Source organism: Macrobrachium nipponense, chromosome 23 (genome assembly GCF_015104395.2).
Source record: "Macrobrachium nipponense isolate FS-2020 chromosome 23, ASM1510439v2, whole genome shotgun sequence".
Lineage (NCBI taxonomy): Eukaryota > Metazoa > Arthropoda > Malacostraca > Decapoda > Palaemonidae > Macrobrachium > Macrobrachium nipponense.
Genome location: NC_061090.1, coordinates 28,851,678 through 28,871,677, shown reverse-complemented (window position 1 = coordinate 28,871,677; position 20,000 = coordinate 28,851,678). Strand labels below are relative to the sequence as shown.

Here is a 20,000-nt window from a genome sequence, read left to right as displayed (position 1 = left end):
CTCCCTACCCCCCTCCTACCAACTAATATGCGGTAGGTCGCTCCGATGTCACCCTAAAACTGAATTATTGGCCTCAGCGCTCGAGTGTGATTTTCGACCTTATGGCCTCCGTCCACAAGACCCATTATCCCGATGCCGCATCAATTTTCCCGTATATTTTTTTCCCATTTTTTCCTTAATTACAAGCGGCGGTAAGGTCGAAAATGAGTGATGAACACGAGGCGACAATAGCCCCTTTCAAGACGTGAGACACAGTTAGTCTTTCTTTTCATTCGGATTTTTTTTTAAAAGGAGTTTTTTTTTTTTTTTTTTTTCATTTTATTTTCCTCAAAGGAGGAAACGAAAAAATTCTGACGGCGTTTTTGAAGTCGAGAGGTTTTCAATTTGTTTCTTCTGATGGCGGAGAGAATCGCGAATGAAGAAACAAACAGTCATAAAGGACGATGTTTGTGTGTGTTTTTTTTATGTATTTGTTTTTACAAAGGAATACTAATTACAAAAAAAACTTGGCTATCATTAGTTCTTTATGAATTGATATTTTGAGACCATTTCTCTCTCTCTCTCTCTCTCTCTCTCTCTCTCTCTCTCTCTCACTATATATATATATATATATATATATATATATATATATATATATATATATATATATATATATATATATATATTTAACTTAGCTGTCATTACTTTTTCTTTATGAATTGATATTTTGAGACAGACTATTTTTCTATAATGTGTATTTTTGTGTAAAAAAACTTAGCTGTCATTACTTTTCCTTTATAAATTGATGGTTTGAGACAGACTATTCTTCTATAATGTGTTTTTTTGTGTAAAAAACTTAGCTGTCATTACTTATTCTTTGTAAATTGATATTTTGAGACCATTTTTCTATTATGATTTCCTTTTAATGGAATCGATATAAGTTGACAAATATGTGCACATCTTTATTATCCTTTGTTGCTGTTGCTGCTTTTCTCTCTTTTTATCCAGAATTTTCTGTTTCGTGATGACTCTATTATGGCTTAATGAGAGTTTGTATCGAAAGAATGAAATGAAACGCTTCAGTTTTAAGTAAATAGTGTGAATGATACTCTCTCTCTCTCTCTCTCTCTCTCTCTCTCTCTCTCTCTCTCTCTCTCTCTCTCTCTCTCAAGAATATACAAAAGTGTAAAATGTAGATATCTATATATATATATATATATATATATATATATAATATATATATATGTATATGTATATATATATATATATATATATATATAGATATATATATATATATATATATATACATACATACATACATACATACATACACACATACACATACGTACGTCCATACATATATGAATATATGAACGTAAATATGTGTATGTATAAATATACATTTATGTGTTCACGCGCATACTCGTCAAACAAATTAATCCTTAACCTAGCCACAGACACCTAATAATAATTAATTAATAATTAAATAATTTAATAATAATAATATAAAATAATAACTAATAATAATAATAATAATAATAATAATTATTGATATTATTTGATTATTTAGCCATAACCTCAGTCACTGACACTTATAAACAATAATAATAATAATAATAATAATAATAATAGTAGTAGTAGTAGTAGTAGTAGTAGTAGTAGTAGTAGTAGTAGTAGTAGTAGTAATTAAACCAAACGTTTACCACCGAAAGAACACACCCTCGTCCCGAGGTCCTCACCTGTCTCTGATCTCCCAGGAGAAGACGCCCGGGTTCTCCTTCTTGTAGTCGGCGATCTTCCTCTCGATCTCCGGCGTGGCCACCCGGGGTTTCGATCCCCCGATCACGCCGGGGCGAATAGAACCTGTCTCCTGGAAGGGGGGGTAGGGGGAATGAGGAAGGAAATGTTAATGATTGATAATTAGCGTCTGGTACCGTAAGAAGAGCGCTGAGGGTAGTTTGCGTACGGGGAATAATTATTGATTCTCTATTCTGGAGGATTTTATAATAATATTAATAATAATGATAATATAATGATTGATATTGATATTTTTATTATTAATGACATTAGTTTAATTAGACTTTGTAATCTCATTTCTAGGTTTCTAAGGGTATGCTGGATGTTTAATAATAATAAGTAATAATATAATAATAATTAATAATAATATTATTATTATTATTATTATTATGTGAAATGAAATGAACAGATATAATAATAATAATAATAATAATAATAATAATAATAATAATAATAATAATAATAATAATAATAATAATAATATTATTATTATTATTATTATTATTATTATTATTATTATTATTATCATTATTATATGAAATGAAATGAACAGGTATAATAATAATAATAATAATAATAATAATAATAATAATAATAATAATAATAATAATATATTATTATTATTATTATTATTATTATTATTATTATTATTATTATTATTATTATTATTATATCTGTTCATTTCACTTTGCCCTTAAATTGTCGTAACCCAAATCTCTCTCTCTCTCTCTCTCTCTCTCTCTCTCTCTCTCTCTCTCTCTCTCTCTCTCTCTCTCTGTTTACATACAAACCATATCTTTTTCATCATCAAGTTTACGTGGACCAAATCCACACCCTTCCCCCCTTCTCTCTCTCTCTCTCTCTCTCTCTCTCTCTCTCTCTCTCTCTCTCTCTCTCTCTCTCTCTCTCTCTCTCTCACCTGATATCTGTTGAGGATCTTGGAGACGCAGCCGTGGGAGACGCGGAGCTGCCTCGAGATGACACAAGGGCGTATCCCCGCAGCGGCCATCTCGACGATCTTCAGCCTTATGTGGTTGGGCAGAGGGCGGCCGTTGATGTACACCCCGCCCAGCTGGTTGACCCGCCCCTGACCCGCAGGGGAGGTCATACCTGTAAATGGGATTGACCTGAATGAGTGATGTTGATATACTGAAGTTATGCTGTGTTTGTATAAAGATGGTCCTGTGAACAATGACCTAAGATTAGGTCAAGGTCACCGATATTGGAGTTTCCAAAATGGAATTGACATTAATTAGTGACGTCATGCTTAAGTTTTGATTATAATTTTATCAGTGACTTCATACTGTAAATTTGATATGTTTCCATGAAATCTGTCTTCCGACCTTGAACTAAGATTAGGGCAAGGTCACCGATATTGGATTGCCAAGGATGTGATTGACCTTAATAAGTGACTTCATGCTTAAATTTTGATTTTTCCATGAAATCTGTCTTGCGACCTTGACCTAAGATTAGGTCAAGGCCAACAATATTGGAGTATGTCATGTAATGCTTGTCTGAGACTGATTTGCGACCTTGAGGATTAGGTCAAGGTCACCGATAGCATAGGGTCACTAGGGATTAGATTGTCCTAAGAAGTATTTCATGGGATCGTTGTCTCTGGTTCCCCGGGGACCCATTGTCCTTACACCAGACTCCTTTGATGTGTTTTTGCTAACTCGGGGAATAAGCCTACAACCTACTTTGGTGTTGTTGTTCTTGCTGTTGTTGTTCTTGTTGGGGGCCTAGGAAAGCCCTATGGAAAAGCCTAAAAAGGTCTGAAAAATGTATTTTACGTTGAGATAAAGATACAGGAATTTTAGGATAGGATATTAATGATTTATTTATTAGAATGAAAATGTAAAAAATAAGTAATGTGCATGTTAAACAGTACAGAACATTTATTTCTAAAATGTATCGTATTTATTTCATTTTCGTTGGTGAAACAACGCTCTACTTGACCATAGATTTTACCACGCTCCTTGAGTAAGCTGGAGGTCGGATCACTCCTCGAGTGAAGTTGCTAGCCTCACGTTCATATGATATCGCTTAAGACGAAATGAAACATATATGAAATTGGATCTTAAATTTATCTTATGTAATTTTATGTTGGATTAAAAAAGAAGAAGAAATAGGTTGAATATAATAATCAGGCTTATTTATGGATTTATTATCTATAAAGATAATTTTGTCAATACATAACAATAAATACGAAAATGTTCATTTACTTAAATTTTTCAATACAGGGAAATGCTGCAAATTATTATTATTATTATTGTTTTTTTTATGCATATGCTGTTAAAAAGAATGGCAGAATTAAGCGAGTTGATTTTATATATTGTTTTTTCTATTTTCCTTACAATTCGCGTCTCAGGCTCAGCGATGTTTCTATAATTTTTGAAAATTCACGATATGAATATTGGCCAGTTACTCAGAAAAATCGCTGATCCTGAGAAGCCAATTGTAAGGAAAATAGAAAAAACAATGTATAAAATCAACTCGCTTAATTCTGCCATTCTTTTCTCCAGAAAACTACGAAATACAGTAACACTCATTTACCTTTATTCTCATTAGTCTTATGAAATATTTAAGAGTTTTCTTTAATATTTATTTCTTATAATATTTACAAAATATGAGGACGAATAATAATGGTGTAATATCATCATCACGCAAGAAAACCTTAAAAAAAAAGAGAAAATCGATCAAACTTATTATTGAGTTGTAATGTTTAATATCAAAAATAAATAATACAAAAAATAATAGTCTTTCAGAGCTATACTATTATTACGAAGGTTATAACAAAAAAACAAAAAATATTACAACAACAATCATACCGTCGCGTAAATAGTACCAAGTTGTAATTCACTGCTTATGATGACAACAACTGTCTTAATAAGCGCCCCAACCTCTGGCGTACGCAAAGGTGATTATCTCTTATTAGTATTAATCGAATTTTGACGTTTCCAGGGCTATCATTTTTCATTTAAATTGTTTCTGTATTTGCGGTCGTTTCGTGAGATACAAATATACAAGAGATATTTGCCTTCTGTTGCGCTGGTACGGTTTGTGGTTCATTTAAACAAAGTACACACGTGTATGAGTATATATGCATTATATTATTCTTGTGTATTTTGAAAGGGTATTTTTTTTTTATAATTCCCATTATCACGTTATTAGTTTTAATAACTGGTCAATTTATTCTTGTTTATTTTACACACACACACACACACACACACACACACACTATATATATATATATATATATATAATATTATCTATTAATATATATATATATATATATATATATATATATATATTTATATATAAATAAATGTCTTAAATATATGTATCTATTTAACAATAATTTACATACATATATATGTATAAAACTATATATAATATATGTATACATACATACATACATACATATACATATTTAATTATGCAATTATATATAGAGATATATGTATTATATTACACACACACACACACACACAATATAAATATATAAATAAATAATATATTATATATATATATATATATATATATATATATATATATATACATACACAATGATAAGCAAGGCTAACTTGCTCTAACACTAAATATAAAACGAATAATGTGATAATAGTAATTTTCATAAAGAAAAACAGCCTTTTCGAAATACACGAGTGTAATATAAATAATTTTGAGTGTTTCCTGAACCCAGACCATTTTTTGTAATCAACCAATTCACCGAATTAAAGACCCAAGAAATTTACGGCAACCACGAAAGAAAAAGAGAGACATTACATCAACCAACAATAAAACTTAATGATAATGAAAACCGCCATATCACTCTCCACAATTTTCGACAGGTGAGCAGTCACAAGTGGTGACATCTGTTGACCGAGCGGGGAACTATAGCTTGTAATATCCGCCGAATGACCTTTCATTAGATTTTTTATATCTGAATTTGTGGAGGGGAGATGATCAGGTCTTTGTATCGCTGGTTCGACTTTGCGTGCATGAATTTGAAACTGGAATAACTGTGTGAGGGAAGTGTATCGATGGAATGAATGATGTTTATGTGAGAGATCTCTGATATATTTATTTAATAAGGTAGCAGTTGATGTCTGATTGCTGAATAGCTTTGAAATACATGAATACTTTTGAGTGTTTTTTTTTGCCCGTGATGTATTGCTACGGGCAACAGATTGATAAAGGTAGATTGTGTAGTTTTAATGATCTTAACAAGCAAATGTAGTACTTAGTGAAAATGAAGGTTATAAAAATGATTAGTACAATTTGTATGTATTATATAGAAATATATATATATATATATATATATATATATATATATATTATATATATATATATATATATATATAAGAGAGAGAGAGAGAGAGAAGAGAGAGAGAGAGAGAGAGAGAGAGAGAGAGAGAGAGAACGCTAACCATGCCAGTAACCAAACCCACTATGGGGAAAAGACGTTTAGTGAAAACACATCATAATTATGTTAAAAAAAATCGCAGTAAATGCAAGCGACTTCATTACATAAGCGAATAGCACAGGAAAGTGCCAGGCAGAAAAGTCAGTACCAAGCGCTTTCGCCTTTATTCAGGAGAAAGCGCTTGGTAGTACTGACCTGCCTGTCATTTTCCTGTTGTATTCGCTTACATCATTAATTAATAATCTCAGTATTAATTAAACGATATACGACCATTTTACACTGACAAGTAAATAACTAAACAAATAAATTAATTAATAGATTAGATAAATAAATTATAATAAATTGCACCGACGAAGATTTTTAAACTCGGTACTAAATGAACAATATGAGTCCATTTTACTCTCGCAAGTAAATAACTAACTAAATAAATAAAAAGAGTTAATAGATTAAATAGATAAAATATAATAACAGTATGAGCCCATTTTACACTCGCAAGTAAATAAGTAAACAAATAAGTAAAAAACATTAATAGATTAAATAAATAAAATATAATAAATTTCCCCGACAAACATTTTTAAAATTCCGACGCTGATTGACGCGTATCGGTAGCAACCGCTGCGGGCCACAGATCCATCTCCCGACCCTTATCTGCGATTGTATCTGAGGACCGAGGCGTGATTATCTACCGGCCGGTGATTGAAGCCGACTACCGGGTAATACTACTATACCGCCACCGACAATTCAGGTAATACAGGTAATAGGCGGTTTTTGGGGGGTGGGGTGGGCAGGGAAGGTCATATACTTCTCTATTAGTTAGCGCGTGTCCCTGGGTTCAATTTTGCTCTCGTACGGTGTCTTCAGAGAGATGGAAAAATAAATAGGTTTTCTTTATTTATTTAGTTTTATTTTTCTTTTATTTATTTTTCTGTTGTAATGTGAGATTACATTTCGGGTGAGGTTTCTCGGCCGCATGATTTATATATATATATATATATATATATATATATATATATATATATATATATATATATATATATATATATACTATATATATATATATATATATATATATTATATTCTATTAGTTAGCGCGTGTCCGTGGGTTCCGATATACGATTTTAGGGCGTCTTCAGAGAGAGAGAGAGAGAGAGAGAGAGAGAGAGAGAGAGAGAGAGAGAGAGAGAGAGAATATTTTTCAGTGGGGATTGGGTATGAAAATCTTGTTTTTAATTTTTTTTGACGTATTTTTATTTATTTTGATCTTGTAATATGAGATTACATCTGGGGATGAAGTTGTTGGTCCTATGCCTCATTATATACTAGATACGGTACACAGTAACTGATATATAGGCACACAATTAACTGGTTCAGTCATACACATACATAATACAAGTATGAATGTTTGTGCATGTGTGTAAGTACTCTCGTTTAGAATAGTAAAATAACCAATAAACTGTTAGGAAACAAGAAATAAAAGTATATACTGTTGCTGTAAAGCAAACGAATTATAATGCCAATAAACAAATTCATGGCGGCAACAGAACACCGTAGGAAATTATGCCAATGCATTGCAGAGAGAGAGAGAGAGAGAGAGAGAGAGAGAGAGAGAGAGAGAGAGAGAAAGTCTCATGTATCTCAATTTGTCAAGTGGGAGACAACGTTTGTGTTATTTATGCACGTTAGATAGCTCGGCTCTCTCTCTCTCTCTCTCTCTCTCTCTCCTCTCTCTCTCTCTCGGGCACATTGCTCAATATACTATTATTATTATTATTATTTTTTTTTTTTTTTTTTTTTTTTTTTTTTTTGTTGTTGCTCTATCACAGTCCTCCAATTCGACTGGGTGGTATTTATAGTGTGGGGTTCCGGGTTGCATCCTGCCTCCTTAGGAGTCCATCACTTTCTTACTATGTGTGCCGTTTCTAGGATCACACTCTTCTGCATGAGTCCTGGAGCTACTTCAGCCTCTAGTTTTCTAGATTCCTTTTCAGGGATCTTGGATCGTGCCTAGTGCTCCTATGATTATGGGTACGATTTCCACTGGCATATCCCATATCCTTCTTATTTCTATTTTCAGATCTTGATACTTATCCCTTTTTTCCCTCTCTTTCTCTTCAACTCTGGTGTCCCATGGTATTGCGACATCAATGAGTGATACTTTCTTCTTGACTTTGTCAATCAACGTCACGTCTGGTCTGTTTTGCACGTATCACCCTATCCGTTCTGATACCATAGTCCAGAGGATCTTTGCCTGATCGTTTTCTATCACTCCTTCAGGTTGGTGCTCGTACCACTTATTACACTGCAAGGTAGCTGATGTTTCTTGCACAGGCTCCAGTGGAGGGCTTTTGCTAACTGAATCATGCCTCTTTTTGTACTGGTTCTGTGCAAGTGCCGGGCATTCACTTGCTATGTGGTTTATGGTTTCATTTTTCGTATTGCACTTCCTACATATGGGAGAGATGTTATTTCCGTCTATCGTACTTTGAACATATCTGGTTCTTAGGGCCTGATCTTGTACCGCTGTTATCATTCCTTCAGTTTCCTTCTTTAGCTCTCCCCTCTGTAGCCATTGCCAATTGTCATCGCTGGCTAGTTCTTTAGTCTGTCTCATGTATTGTCCGTGCATTGGTTTGGTGTGCCAGTCCTCTGTTCTTTCTGTCTTTCTCCTGTCTCTGTATATTATTATTATTATTATTATTATTATTATTATTATTATTATTATTATCCTGTTCTAAAGGGTCCACAATAATACAAAGTGTAAAAGTCCGTGTATAATTTTGGAGACTTTACAGAAAGCTTACGAACCCTTCCCTGGGTTCATCTTCAGTCCAAATTTTTGGACTGAAGATGAACCCAGGGAAGGGTTCGAAAGCTTTCTGTAAAGTCTTCAAAATTATACACGGACTTTTACACTTTGTATTATTGTGGACCCTTTAGAACATTATATATACTCTCGTGATAGAGAGTTTTTCCCTAATAATAATAATTAATTATTATTATTTTTATTTTTATTATTAAAAATTAATAATTATTATTATTATATGAGAAATGAAAAAACTTTGAAAATAACAAAATCTCTCTCTCTCTCTCTCTCTCTCTCTCTCTCTCTCTCTCTCTCTCTCTCTCTCTCTCTCTCTATCAGGGATGTTATGGTTATTATCATTATTATTTTTATTATTATCATGTTGTGACAAAGAAACATCGAAAATATACAAATATCTTAAGTATCTAAACATAAATCAACAGAGAAGTAAATAAACAAAGACGTAAACATCACTATGAATCAGTAAATCCAAGGTAGTGATGTACTGAGCTTTAAACCGCTATTAAAACTGGTTTGAATATGCGAACATCGGCACTAAAAACTCTTCTATGTAGATTATTAGACACTTTTCCCTGACAGTGATTGAAGTCACTTTAATAATTGAAGTCACTTTAATGATTCAATGATTGAGAAGAGTGGAATAATTCCTCTATTCATTCTTTTAAAAAGAAGGACAAAACATGGTATTTTAGGTTATTAAAATTTCGACCTATTTTATGTTTAATGATGTATCATCATAATTTCACCACTAAGAAATTCAACTCTTTGAGAGACCCATTGGTAATTTAATATCTTAGAGATTCGGCTCACGATTAATTTCAGTAATTAACAAGTAAAAATGCGCTGAAGGTTCTTCGGCGCAGTCGAGTTTTCTGTACAGCCGCTGCTGCGCATAATCAAGCCCACCGAAAGTGGATCTATCTTTTGGTCGTCTCGGTGCAATGCTGTATGAGGCGCGGCCCATGAAAATCTCAGCTGACCATGGTGGCCTGCGTTGTTGCCTTGCCAGAAGCACGATGATGGTTAACTTTAACCTTAAATAAAATAAAACTTACCTGAGGCTAGAGGGCTGCAATCTGGTATGTTTGATGATTGGATGGTGGATGAACAACGTACCAATTTGCAGCCCTCTAGCATCAGTAGTTTTTAAGATCTAGGGACGGACAGACAAGGCCGGCACAACAGTTCTTTTACAGAAAAACAAAAACGTTCGACCATTATGAACTCGCCACAGAAGACATTAAATCCATTGATAATTCGACATTTAAACCTCAACGACAACTAAAATTCAACCATTTAGTTTTATTCAATGAGAGATTCGACCATTAGAATGTTGATCCATTAGAAATTCAGTCACTAGTTGAACCTATTAAAAATTCAAGCTATTAGCAGTTCAGTCCATTATATATTCAACCTATTAGAATTCGAGCTCATTCAAAATTCAATCATCAGAAATTTAACCTACTAATGGTTCAAAATATTAGCAATTCAACGTATTATAAATTAAACCTATTAGAATTTCAGCTAATTGAAAATTCAATCATCAGAAATGTAACTTATGACTCATTCAAAATATTAGCAATTCAACCCATTAAAAAGTCAACCTATTAGAACTTCAGCCTAACAGAAATTCAACCATAAAAAATTCGACCCATTAAAAGTGCAGTCTTCTAGCAACTCAACCCATTAGAATACGAGCCCATTAGAACCCAACCCCATTAAAATGCACTCCATCTCCGTCTGTGCAATCCCGAGCACACCCTTTTTGTCTCTCTCTCTCTCTCTCTCTCTCTCTCTCTCTCTCTCTCTCTCTCCTCTCACACATATTTTGTAATTTTTTATTTTATTTCTCTTTAGGAAAGAATGTTCGTATGCCTCTTACTGTATAAATGTTCTCAATCGTCTCTCTCTCTCTCTTCTCTCTCTCTCTCTCTCTCTCTCTCTCTCTCTCTCTACCCAGCTCATTAGCCGTCCGTCCATGGAGGACGGGAGGAGTCGAACCGTCTAATATAGAACGAGGTGCCACAATTTCCGGTGCCAATTGACGGGGAGGCACCGGCGCGCATACCTGGAGGTGCCATAGATCAGGGGGGAAGATTACGGAACCACTACCACTACCACTACCACTACCACCACTATTCTTCTTCTTCTTCTTGCCTTAATGGAAAGAGATTTAACGGGTTATTAATCCGCGTGTTGTGGGGTCGTGTGTTTTGGGTGGGAGTGTCTGCGAGTTTTTCAAATTTATGCGACGCGTATAACTTTTCTTTGTTTATACGGGCGTTTGCGTTGTCATGCTAATATGTAGTTCTACTAGGTTTAATTTAAAATGGTTCTTTGCATTTAAACACACACACACACACACACTATATATATATATAATATATATATATATATATATATATATATATATATGTATGTATGTATGTTTGTATTTGCCTATATATTGAAATTGTAGGGTTATAATTGATATATATGTATATATATATATATATATATATAATAATTTATATAATTATCTATATATATATATATATATTTATATATATTACACCCCAACATATATACATACATACACACTACATACATACATACACATACACACATCACACGCACATTCAACCATTCACCATCTGGTTTTAGCCTTGTGTATATATCTATATATATATAATATATATATATATCTATATATATATATATATATATTAGTATATAATATATATATTTAAAATATATATGTACATTTATTTGTGTCTTTGCTATTATATAGCCATTAGTAAAAATATAAATTGAAGGTAAAAAACGCAAAAACCACGAAAACGTTCATACAAACAGCCCAATTAGCCCTCAAACGCCATGTTACGGTATACTCGTAAGTGGTCGCAAGCCGACGTTATATCCCCCGGGTCGCATTCTATCATGGCATTAAAAGGCGACGTAACGAGGGTGATGGAGAAAATGATGGAGAAGATGATGGAGATGACGTGGGATGGAGACAAAGAGAATAGGGGAGAAATAAGCAGCCGTGATAAACGACTTGAAATATTAACATTCCTTTTGCCGACGCTCGCGGGTTGCAACAGAGACGCTCTCTCTCTCTCTCTCTCTCTCTCTCTCTCTCTCTCTCTCTCTGTCATGTGATTAATGTTATAACTCTCATGCTCTTTGTTTGGTTGTGAATATGGTGTTTTTGTGTTGTTAATGGCCGTTCATATGTCTTTCTGTATATGTTATAATATGCGCTTGTGATTTATTTTATTTTCATTAGAAAAAATTATTTTTATCCTCTCCCTCTCTCTCTCTCTCTCTCTCTCTCTCTCTCTCTCTCTCTCTCTCTCTCTCTCTCAGAGCAGCCATATGTTAAGGTTCAGTGCCTCTCCTTTGTAAGCCTCGAGTGGCACCGACGCCCCAAGGTCCATATGTAGCCCAGGCCAGAGGTACACGAGAAGGAGAGGGTGGGTGATTAACGATTAAAATTCAGGGATAACGGAAGCAGGGAGGGAGTTCCAAAGCTGCGTTGTTTAGTTTAACCGGTGAATGTGTGAATAAGTGAGGAGCAATAATGAGGACATAAGCTTAGAAAAATAAAGTGATATATATATATATATATATATATATATATATATATATTAATATTTATATATATTATTATTATTATATTATTATATTATATTATAAAAGGCTGCGTTCAAGGAGTAGTATTGGGAAGGTGGAAAACGGTTTTAGTTATGGATTAAATTCTAATACTTCCTTTAATACAGGTCTTGGGGAATATCCCTTTAACTGATGTAAGTGAAAATGTAATATAGTTTATTCGCCTGCTTTACAAACTAACGACAAACTAACGCAACAGTATATTATATATATATATATATATATATATATATATGTGATATATATATATATATTATTTATATATATATATTATATATATATATATATATATATAATATCATATATTATAATATGATTAATATATCATATATATATATATATATATATATATATATATATATATATATATATATCACAGTAGGATCCACAGTGATATTCTTGTTTTTTGAAGACGAATATATTGTAAGAAATATTTACAACATATTTACAATATATTTCGTGTTCATAAACAAGAATATTAATGTGGATCCTTCTACTGGTTACTTAGAAGCACGATACGGTGTTTTTATATTGCATATATATATATATATATATATATATATATAATATATATATTATATATAGTGTGGGTGTGTACGCACGTATGTACATACGTACGTACATACATACGTCCTTAAGTGTAACCCACATGTCAGTCCTTCTTCCTTCCCCTCTAACCGTTCCCATCATCATTTATTTCCTCTCCAGTAAACGGTGATAGTTTTCACCCTCATCTTCATTTGCCCTTCGTCTTCTTCTTCTTCCTTCTTCTCCTCTTTCTCTTTCTTATCACCTGTAACTGGACTCCCCTTTAACCCCCTTCTGGGTAATTTGTCGTCGAAGTGACAGAGGATGAGGAGGGAGAGAGAGAGAGAGAGAGAGAGAGAGAGAGAGAGAGAGAGAGAGAGATCTTCTTGTCGCTGAGGTGGTTGAGAAAAAGAAAAGAGAGAGAGAGAGGGAATGAGGAAAAAAGCTTGTCAGAATGATAGAAAATGAGAATTTGTACAGAGAGAGAGAAGAGAGAGAGAGAGAGAGAGAGAGAGAGAGAGAGAGAGAGAGCTAGTCTCAGTGGGAATGAATTAAACATTGGGTATTCTTTGGGAATTAGTTTCTAAGCCCTTAGCTGAGTTATATTATTCCGAAATTTAGTGAAGTATTATTATTATTATTAATATAATTTATTAATTCATTAATAAATCTTCAGTTGACTGCCCAGGAATTAGAATTTTTTAAAAACTATTTTAGATATTCTGCTAAATTCGTTTATAACTTAAAAATCCATTGAGTTAGTTGCTTAATTTATAATTAACAACTTGTACCCCCAGAGGCAAATAGTCTCCCAAATTCATTATCACTACCTAAAATTAATGAATGAAAAGAAAGTTCTCAACTGACTTGGTCTCCTAAATTCATTTTTGGTATTTAGATTAATTAATGAATTCCGAGTTCTTAATTGACTTTCAAATTAGAACGTATTGGAATTAGGTACATACAGATGTCCATCACAACTGCCCAGCTCTCTGAGGAACCAAGAGATGTGCCCAGAACTAAAATAACAAATTAACTTCTAAAACTAGGATTTATATGGCTTTTAAATTAGCTACGGGCCTCCTGAAATCATGCGCCGGAGCGGATGTGGCCCCCGGGCCATAATTTGGAGACTAATGCACTAAACTAATTAATGTTTTTACTAATTTTTTTTTCATATGATATTTACAGTGTAAGTTAAATAACGAACAACTAACTCTAAACTAATTAATATGATTACTAATTTCTTATTTAATATTTACAATGTACGTTAAAAAAAACTAACTAAACTAAGTAATTACTAATTTCTTATATAAAATTCACACTGTAAGTTAGAAAACAAACAACCAACTCTAAATTTATTAATATTATTACTAATTTCTTATATAATATTTAAAATGTAAGTGAAATAACTAACAACTAACTCTAAACTAATTAATATTAATAATAATATCTTTTGAAATATTTATAATAAGTTAGATAACAAACAACTAACTCTTAACTAATTAATATTATTACTAATTTCTTATTTAATATTTACAACATGAGCTAACAAACAACTAACTCTAAATTAATTAATATTAATACTACTTTCCTATGTAATATTTACAATGCAAGTTAGATAACAAACAACAACAAAACAAGACTTTGAAGCGCTATTGCATAAGTCCCGGAGCCTGGCTGAGGCCGAAGCCGAGGCCGGCGGTTCCCGGGGGCTCCACCCTTTCTGGGAACCCGAGAGAAACATGACAAATAAGGGTAATGTTTCGCGAGTAAGGAGAGACGCGCTGTTTCTCGGTCGGAATGTGGAAAAGGAGGAATTATGTCTCTCCTTATCTCTCAGAGGATCCTTTTGCCCTGGCCGAAAAAATCTTCGGGAGAAATGGGGTATAAGTAGGAGGAGGAGGAGGATGAGGATGAGGAGCTTATTGGGAGTGGATAGGCGTTGTTAGATGGCGGTAGCGGTGGTGGGCTGTGACTATTTAGACTGCTAAACTAATGAGATATTTCCAGTTTTTATTTTTTTTACATAAAAAAGAAATCGTAGAAATAGTAGCAAGAATCCATATTGAAGATAGTAATGACGACAACTTAATTGTAAATTTACAAAAAATATATATATAATATATGTATATATATATATAGATATATATATATATATATATATATATGTATATATATATTAGTATGTACTAGCTTTTATATATATATATATATATATATATATAATATATATATATATATATATAATATATATATATATATACACACACACACACACACACACATATATATATATATATATATATATATATATATATGTATATAATATAAAACAGAGATATATAAAAAAAAAAAAAAAAAAACAGAGAGAGAGAGAGAGAGAGAGAGAGAGAGAGAGAGAGAGAGAGAGAAATGACAAAACTACATATAGAAGTTATAACACAAGCGACTAATATGATCGCAATATCGATTCAATAGATTTAGCAAAGACGTTCACATTTTTAAATAGATGTAGACTTGATTGAAGCGACGTATAGTTTTCAACTTCATAATGAATTGGCTAAAAATGTCACAGCTCATATTACGAAGATTGAATTTGTGGTGGCTCAGTGATTAACAGTTAATGAACAGGGTGAATTGAGCTGAACAGAAATGACGAAAGAGAAATCAGTATCTAAACTCATTGTGAGAGGACACGTGTTAACAACCGCCCCTACGACAAAACAAATATATTAGGGATTTAGATTCAATCCCACGTCGAAGTGTAACCCCATTTCCCCTTTGTCCCATACCGTACCTATCCACCAAACTTCTACTAAAATCAGTCTCTTAGTTTTTGAGGTATCTTTTACGAATATTTAAAAAATTAAACTTGATTGTCAGCGATTTTTAAATAATTGGGAAAATTTTCTAGCATCAGAAATAGATTCAAGAACACGTAAGTTGAAGGTTATGAAACTACGACTTGTTGAGGATTGCACCGGCCTTATGCCGGCACGGGCTCTTGCTTCTTGCGCTTGGAATAGCCAGTAAAAAACGGCGGGACCTACTGTTTCTTGTTTTACAATACAAATAAATCATTACGCAAAAAAGAAAAAGGAAATAACAAACAGAAGGAATAATGGTTTATGATACCATTCAATGTCTTGTTTTTTTCTAACAAAAAAAATCAACAGCCAAATCATTGACAAAAAAAAAAAGAGGAATATGAATGAGGGAACCTTAAACACCTTTCAACCTAGTGTTTTTTAATTTTTTTTTTTTTACCTCCAGAAAACAAACACCAAAATAATGACTGCTTTTTTTCAGATAAAAACCGCGAAATCGTTATATAAACCTAGTGTTTTTAATAAAAATTTTTTTTTTTATTAAACAAGAACTAAAATAATTATTGTTTTTTTTTTTAACAAAAACACATAGCCAAATAATAATGGAAAAAAAATTGCCAAATAATTATGAAAAAATTATTGCCAAATAATTATGAAAAGAATAAAAAAACAAGCAAAACGAATAAGGGAACGTTTAATATCATTCAACGTAGCGTTTTTTAATTAATTTTTTTCTTCAGAAACTACTCACCAAAATAATTATTGTGTTTATTTTCCAACAAAAACACACCTAAGTAATTATAAAAAAATAAACTAAAATAAAAACAAGCAAAATGAATAAGGGAACCTATAACATTCAACTTGGTGTTATTGAAGTTTTTTTTTCAGATAACAATCATAAAAAGAAGCATCGTGTTTTTTTATTCAAACAAAAACTCAGAGCCAAATAATAATAAACAAGCAAAGCGATTTGATGGAACTTACAATGCCATTCAACTCGGTGTGTTTTTTTTTTTTTTTTTTAACTTTTTAAAATTTCATTCAGAAAACAAACGCCATAATAATAATCACTCACTCCCTCGCATAGAAAACGGAGAAAGAAAACGGGAACCACAGCGTTGTTCCCTTCTCACATCCGAGAGTTATCGAGTTTTACAACTGGGGCTGATTTGACACGGATGGTGCGTGAAAATCTCACTCATAGTTCGTTATCTGTTTTCCTGTTTATTGGGTTTTGGGTACGGTCGCATTTTAGTGAGAATGAATTGGTGAGTAAACAAGAGTACGAAGAGGTTTGGGAGTATCTCGCTGCATCTGCATTTTCTCTTTTTCTTTAATTTCTCGAAAAATTTTTCGTCTAATAAAAACATAGATAGGCAGTATCGTGCGCTGTAAAGATCATGATATGATATACGAGAATGAACGAATCGTGGAAGTATGGAAGTTGAATCTATAGCATAAATAACTATTTGAAATTAATAATACCTCTAGCATGAATAATTATTTTACCATAAAATGTCTCTAAAATGAATAACTATTTTACGATATAATACCTCTTAGCAAGTATAACTATTTTACGATCTAATGCCTATAGCATGAATAACTAATTTAAGATATATTGCCAATAGCATGAATAACTTATTTTATCCAGCATGAACAACTTCTTTACGATCTCATTTTAACTGAAAGTAACTTGAAATATATCAAGACATGAAAGCCTAAATGTAAGTCGTCCATCTATAGAAATGCACAAATGTGAGTTAAACCTTATGCTTATTTAAATTAGATAAATAATTATGTTAAAAGCTGACAGATGTAGCTAATTTTTTCTAGTCAGAGTATTTCTTAAGTATTGTGCTTTTATATTGTTTTTTAAGATCTATATCATTATTTATTCATATATATATATATATATATTTATATATATATATATATATATATATATATATATATACATATACATACATACATACATACATACATCATACATACATACATACATACATATATATATATATATATATGTATATATATATATATATATATATATATTATAAAATTTTCTGTACAACATATAATGCTGTATGAAACTTTCAACAACGGCCTGTGTTGTTGGCACCTTTAGCGTTGCCTGACGCACGATTATGGCCCACTTTAACCTGAAATAAAATAGAAAACTACTGAGGGTAGAGGGCTGTAAATTTGGTGTGTTTGATGATTGAATGGTGGATGATCGACATACCAATTTGCAGCCCTCTAGCCTCAGTGGTTTTTAATTACCTAGACCTGAATAGACCTTATAAGTATGAAACTTATTAAGTTAAGTTAGAAACATTGAATATTTCTCATTGGAATACTTCTACATCATTCCCGCAGAGCATTAAGACCAGAAAAAAATATTTTACAAAATAATTTCCAAACTAAAGTTTGTTTTCATCCCATATTATTGCGCAAATCTTAGAAGGAGTTGACCCCTTATCTGAGCGAAGGATCCCAGTCAGTATAAAAGCCACTTTTAAAACCTCGCAGCCAGCGAGCGAGCGAGCGAGACGGTGACGTCACAAATCCATTATGCGCGCTTCGAAAGCCAGGTATTTACGATAAGGCCGTAAACATGCCCGGCGCAGATTCGGTACGCGTACCGGACGAGTAGTATTACTGCTCTGGAGAGGTACAGTTGTACCGTCCGTACCGTTCGACCGCACCTCTCGCCTCTTCCTTGCAGTAGACTATATACTGCCTCCAAGAATTTCCGACGCGTTTGAATCTCGTATTGATATATGAAGGCAGATGTTTCTTATTGACGACGATGAGATTCAATATATACCTTGTATCGTTCAGCTACCTAATTCGGTACAGGTACAAGCGCTTGACTCGTACCTCCAGGAGGTAAGCCTTGCACTTGACTCGTACCTCCAGGAGGTAAGTCTTGCACTTGACTCGTACCTTCAGGAGGTAAGCCTTGCACTTGACTCGTACCTCCAGGTGGTAAGTCTTGCACTTGACTTGTACCTCCAGGAGGTAACTCTTGCACATGACTCTTACCTCCAGGGAGGTAAATCTTGCACTTGACTCGTACCTCCAGGTATGGTAGGTGTTTATGGAATACTAGGACTCTATATATATATATGTATGTATATATATATACTATATATGATATATATATATCATATATATATATATATATATATATATCTATATATATATATATAATATATATTATATATATACACACACACACGTACGATATGATTTGAATATACCGTGTACCTTTCAGCTACCTCTATCGGCACAGGCACGAGACTAGTATTACGTATTTCAAGTACCTCGAGGAGGTAACTTTAGGAATAATAGGACCTCTATAGAGATATGCGATGAGGTTTGAGTTTAACCTTGTGCCGTTCAGCTACCTCTTTCGGTAGAGATAGGTACTGGTACCAGACGGACGCATACTTTGAGTACCTCGAAGAGGCACTTCCTGAGAAGAAACGACCTGTAGAAATATAGTACATTCACTGACCTTTTTCGGTACACGTACACGAGTACCTCTTTCAAGCACCTCGCCGAGGTACCTCCTTAGATGTAACACGACCTTCAGAGATATAAAATGAAGCTTAGATATACCTCGTACCGTTGAGCGACCTCTCTCTCGATACAGCCACAAGTACCAGACTTGTACGTACCTCGCGAAGGAGGTACCTCCTTATAGGTAAACAAACAGGACCTCGTGTGTTACTTTTGAATCCGTATACCGATTAGTTATACTGGGGAGATATATGATCTTAATTACGTCCTTTTAATATCCGTGCCACAAAGTGATTTAAACCACTGAGGTTGTAAATCATAAAGCGGCTCCTATGATTTTATAAAAGTAATTAGTTTCTTGTCAAGTTCGGGATATATATATATATATATATATATATATATATACTATATAATATATATATATATATATGTG

General features: G+C 32.9%; 1 protein-coding gene across 1 annotated transcript in view; it reads right to left on the bottom strand.

Annotated features, from left to right (window-relative positions):
• The window catches only part of LOC135199949 (paired box protein Pax-7-like), a 76,957-nt gene extending 74,067 nt beyond the window's left edge, over positions 1 to 2,890 (bottom strand). Inside the window, exons 1-2 of the mRNA XM_064228077.1 lie at positions 2,696 to 2,890; positions 1,719 to 1,849 (exon numbers count right to left, since the gene is read on the bottom strand). Of these exons, the coding sequence (XP_064084147.1) occupies positions 1,719 to 1,849; positions 2,696 to 2,884 (320 nt within the window). The 5' untranslated portion in view covers positions 2,885 to 2,890. The remainder of the gene's footprint in view (positions 1 to 1,718; positions 1,850 to 2,695) is intronic.
• Between the last annotated feature and the right edge of the window lie 17,110 nt (positions 2,891 to 20,000).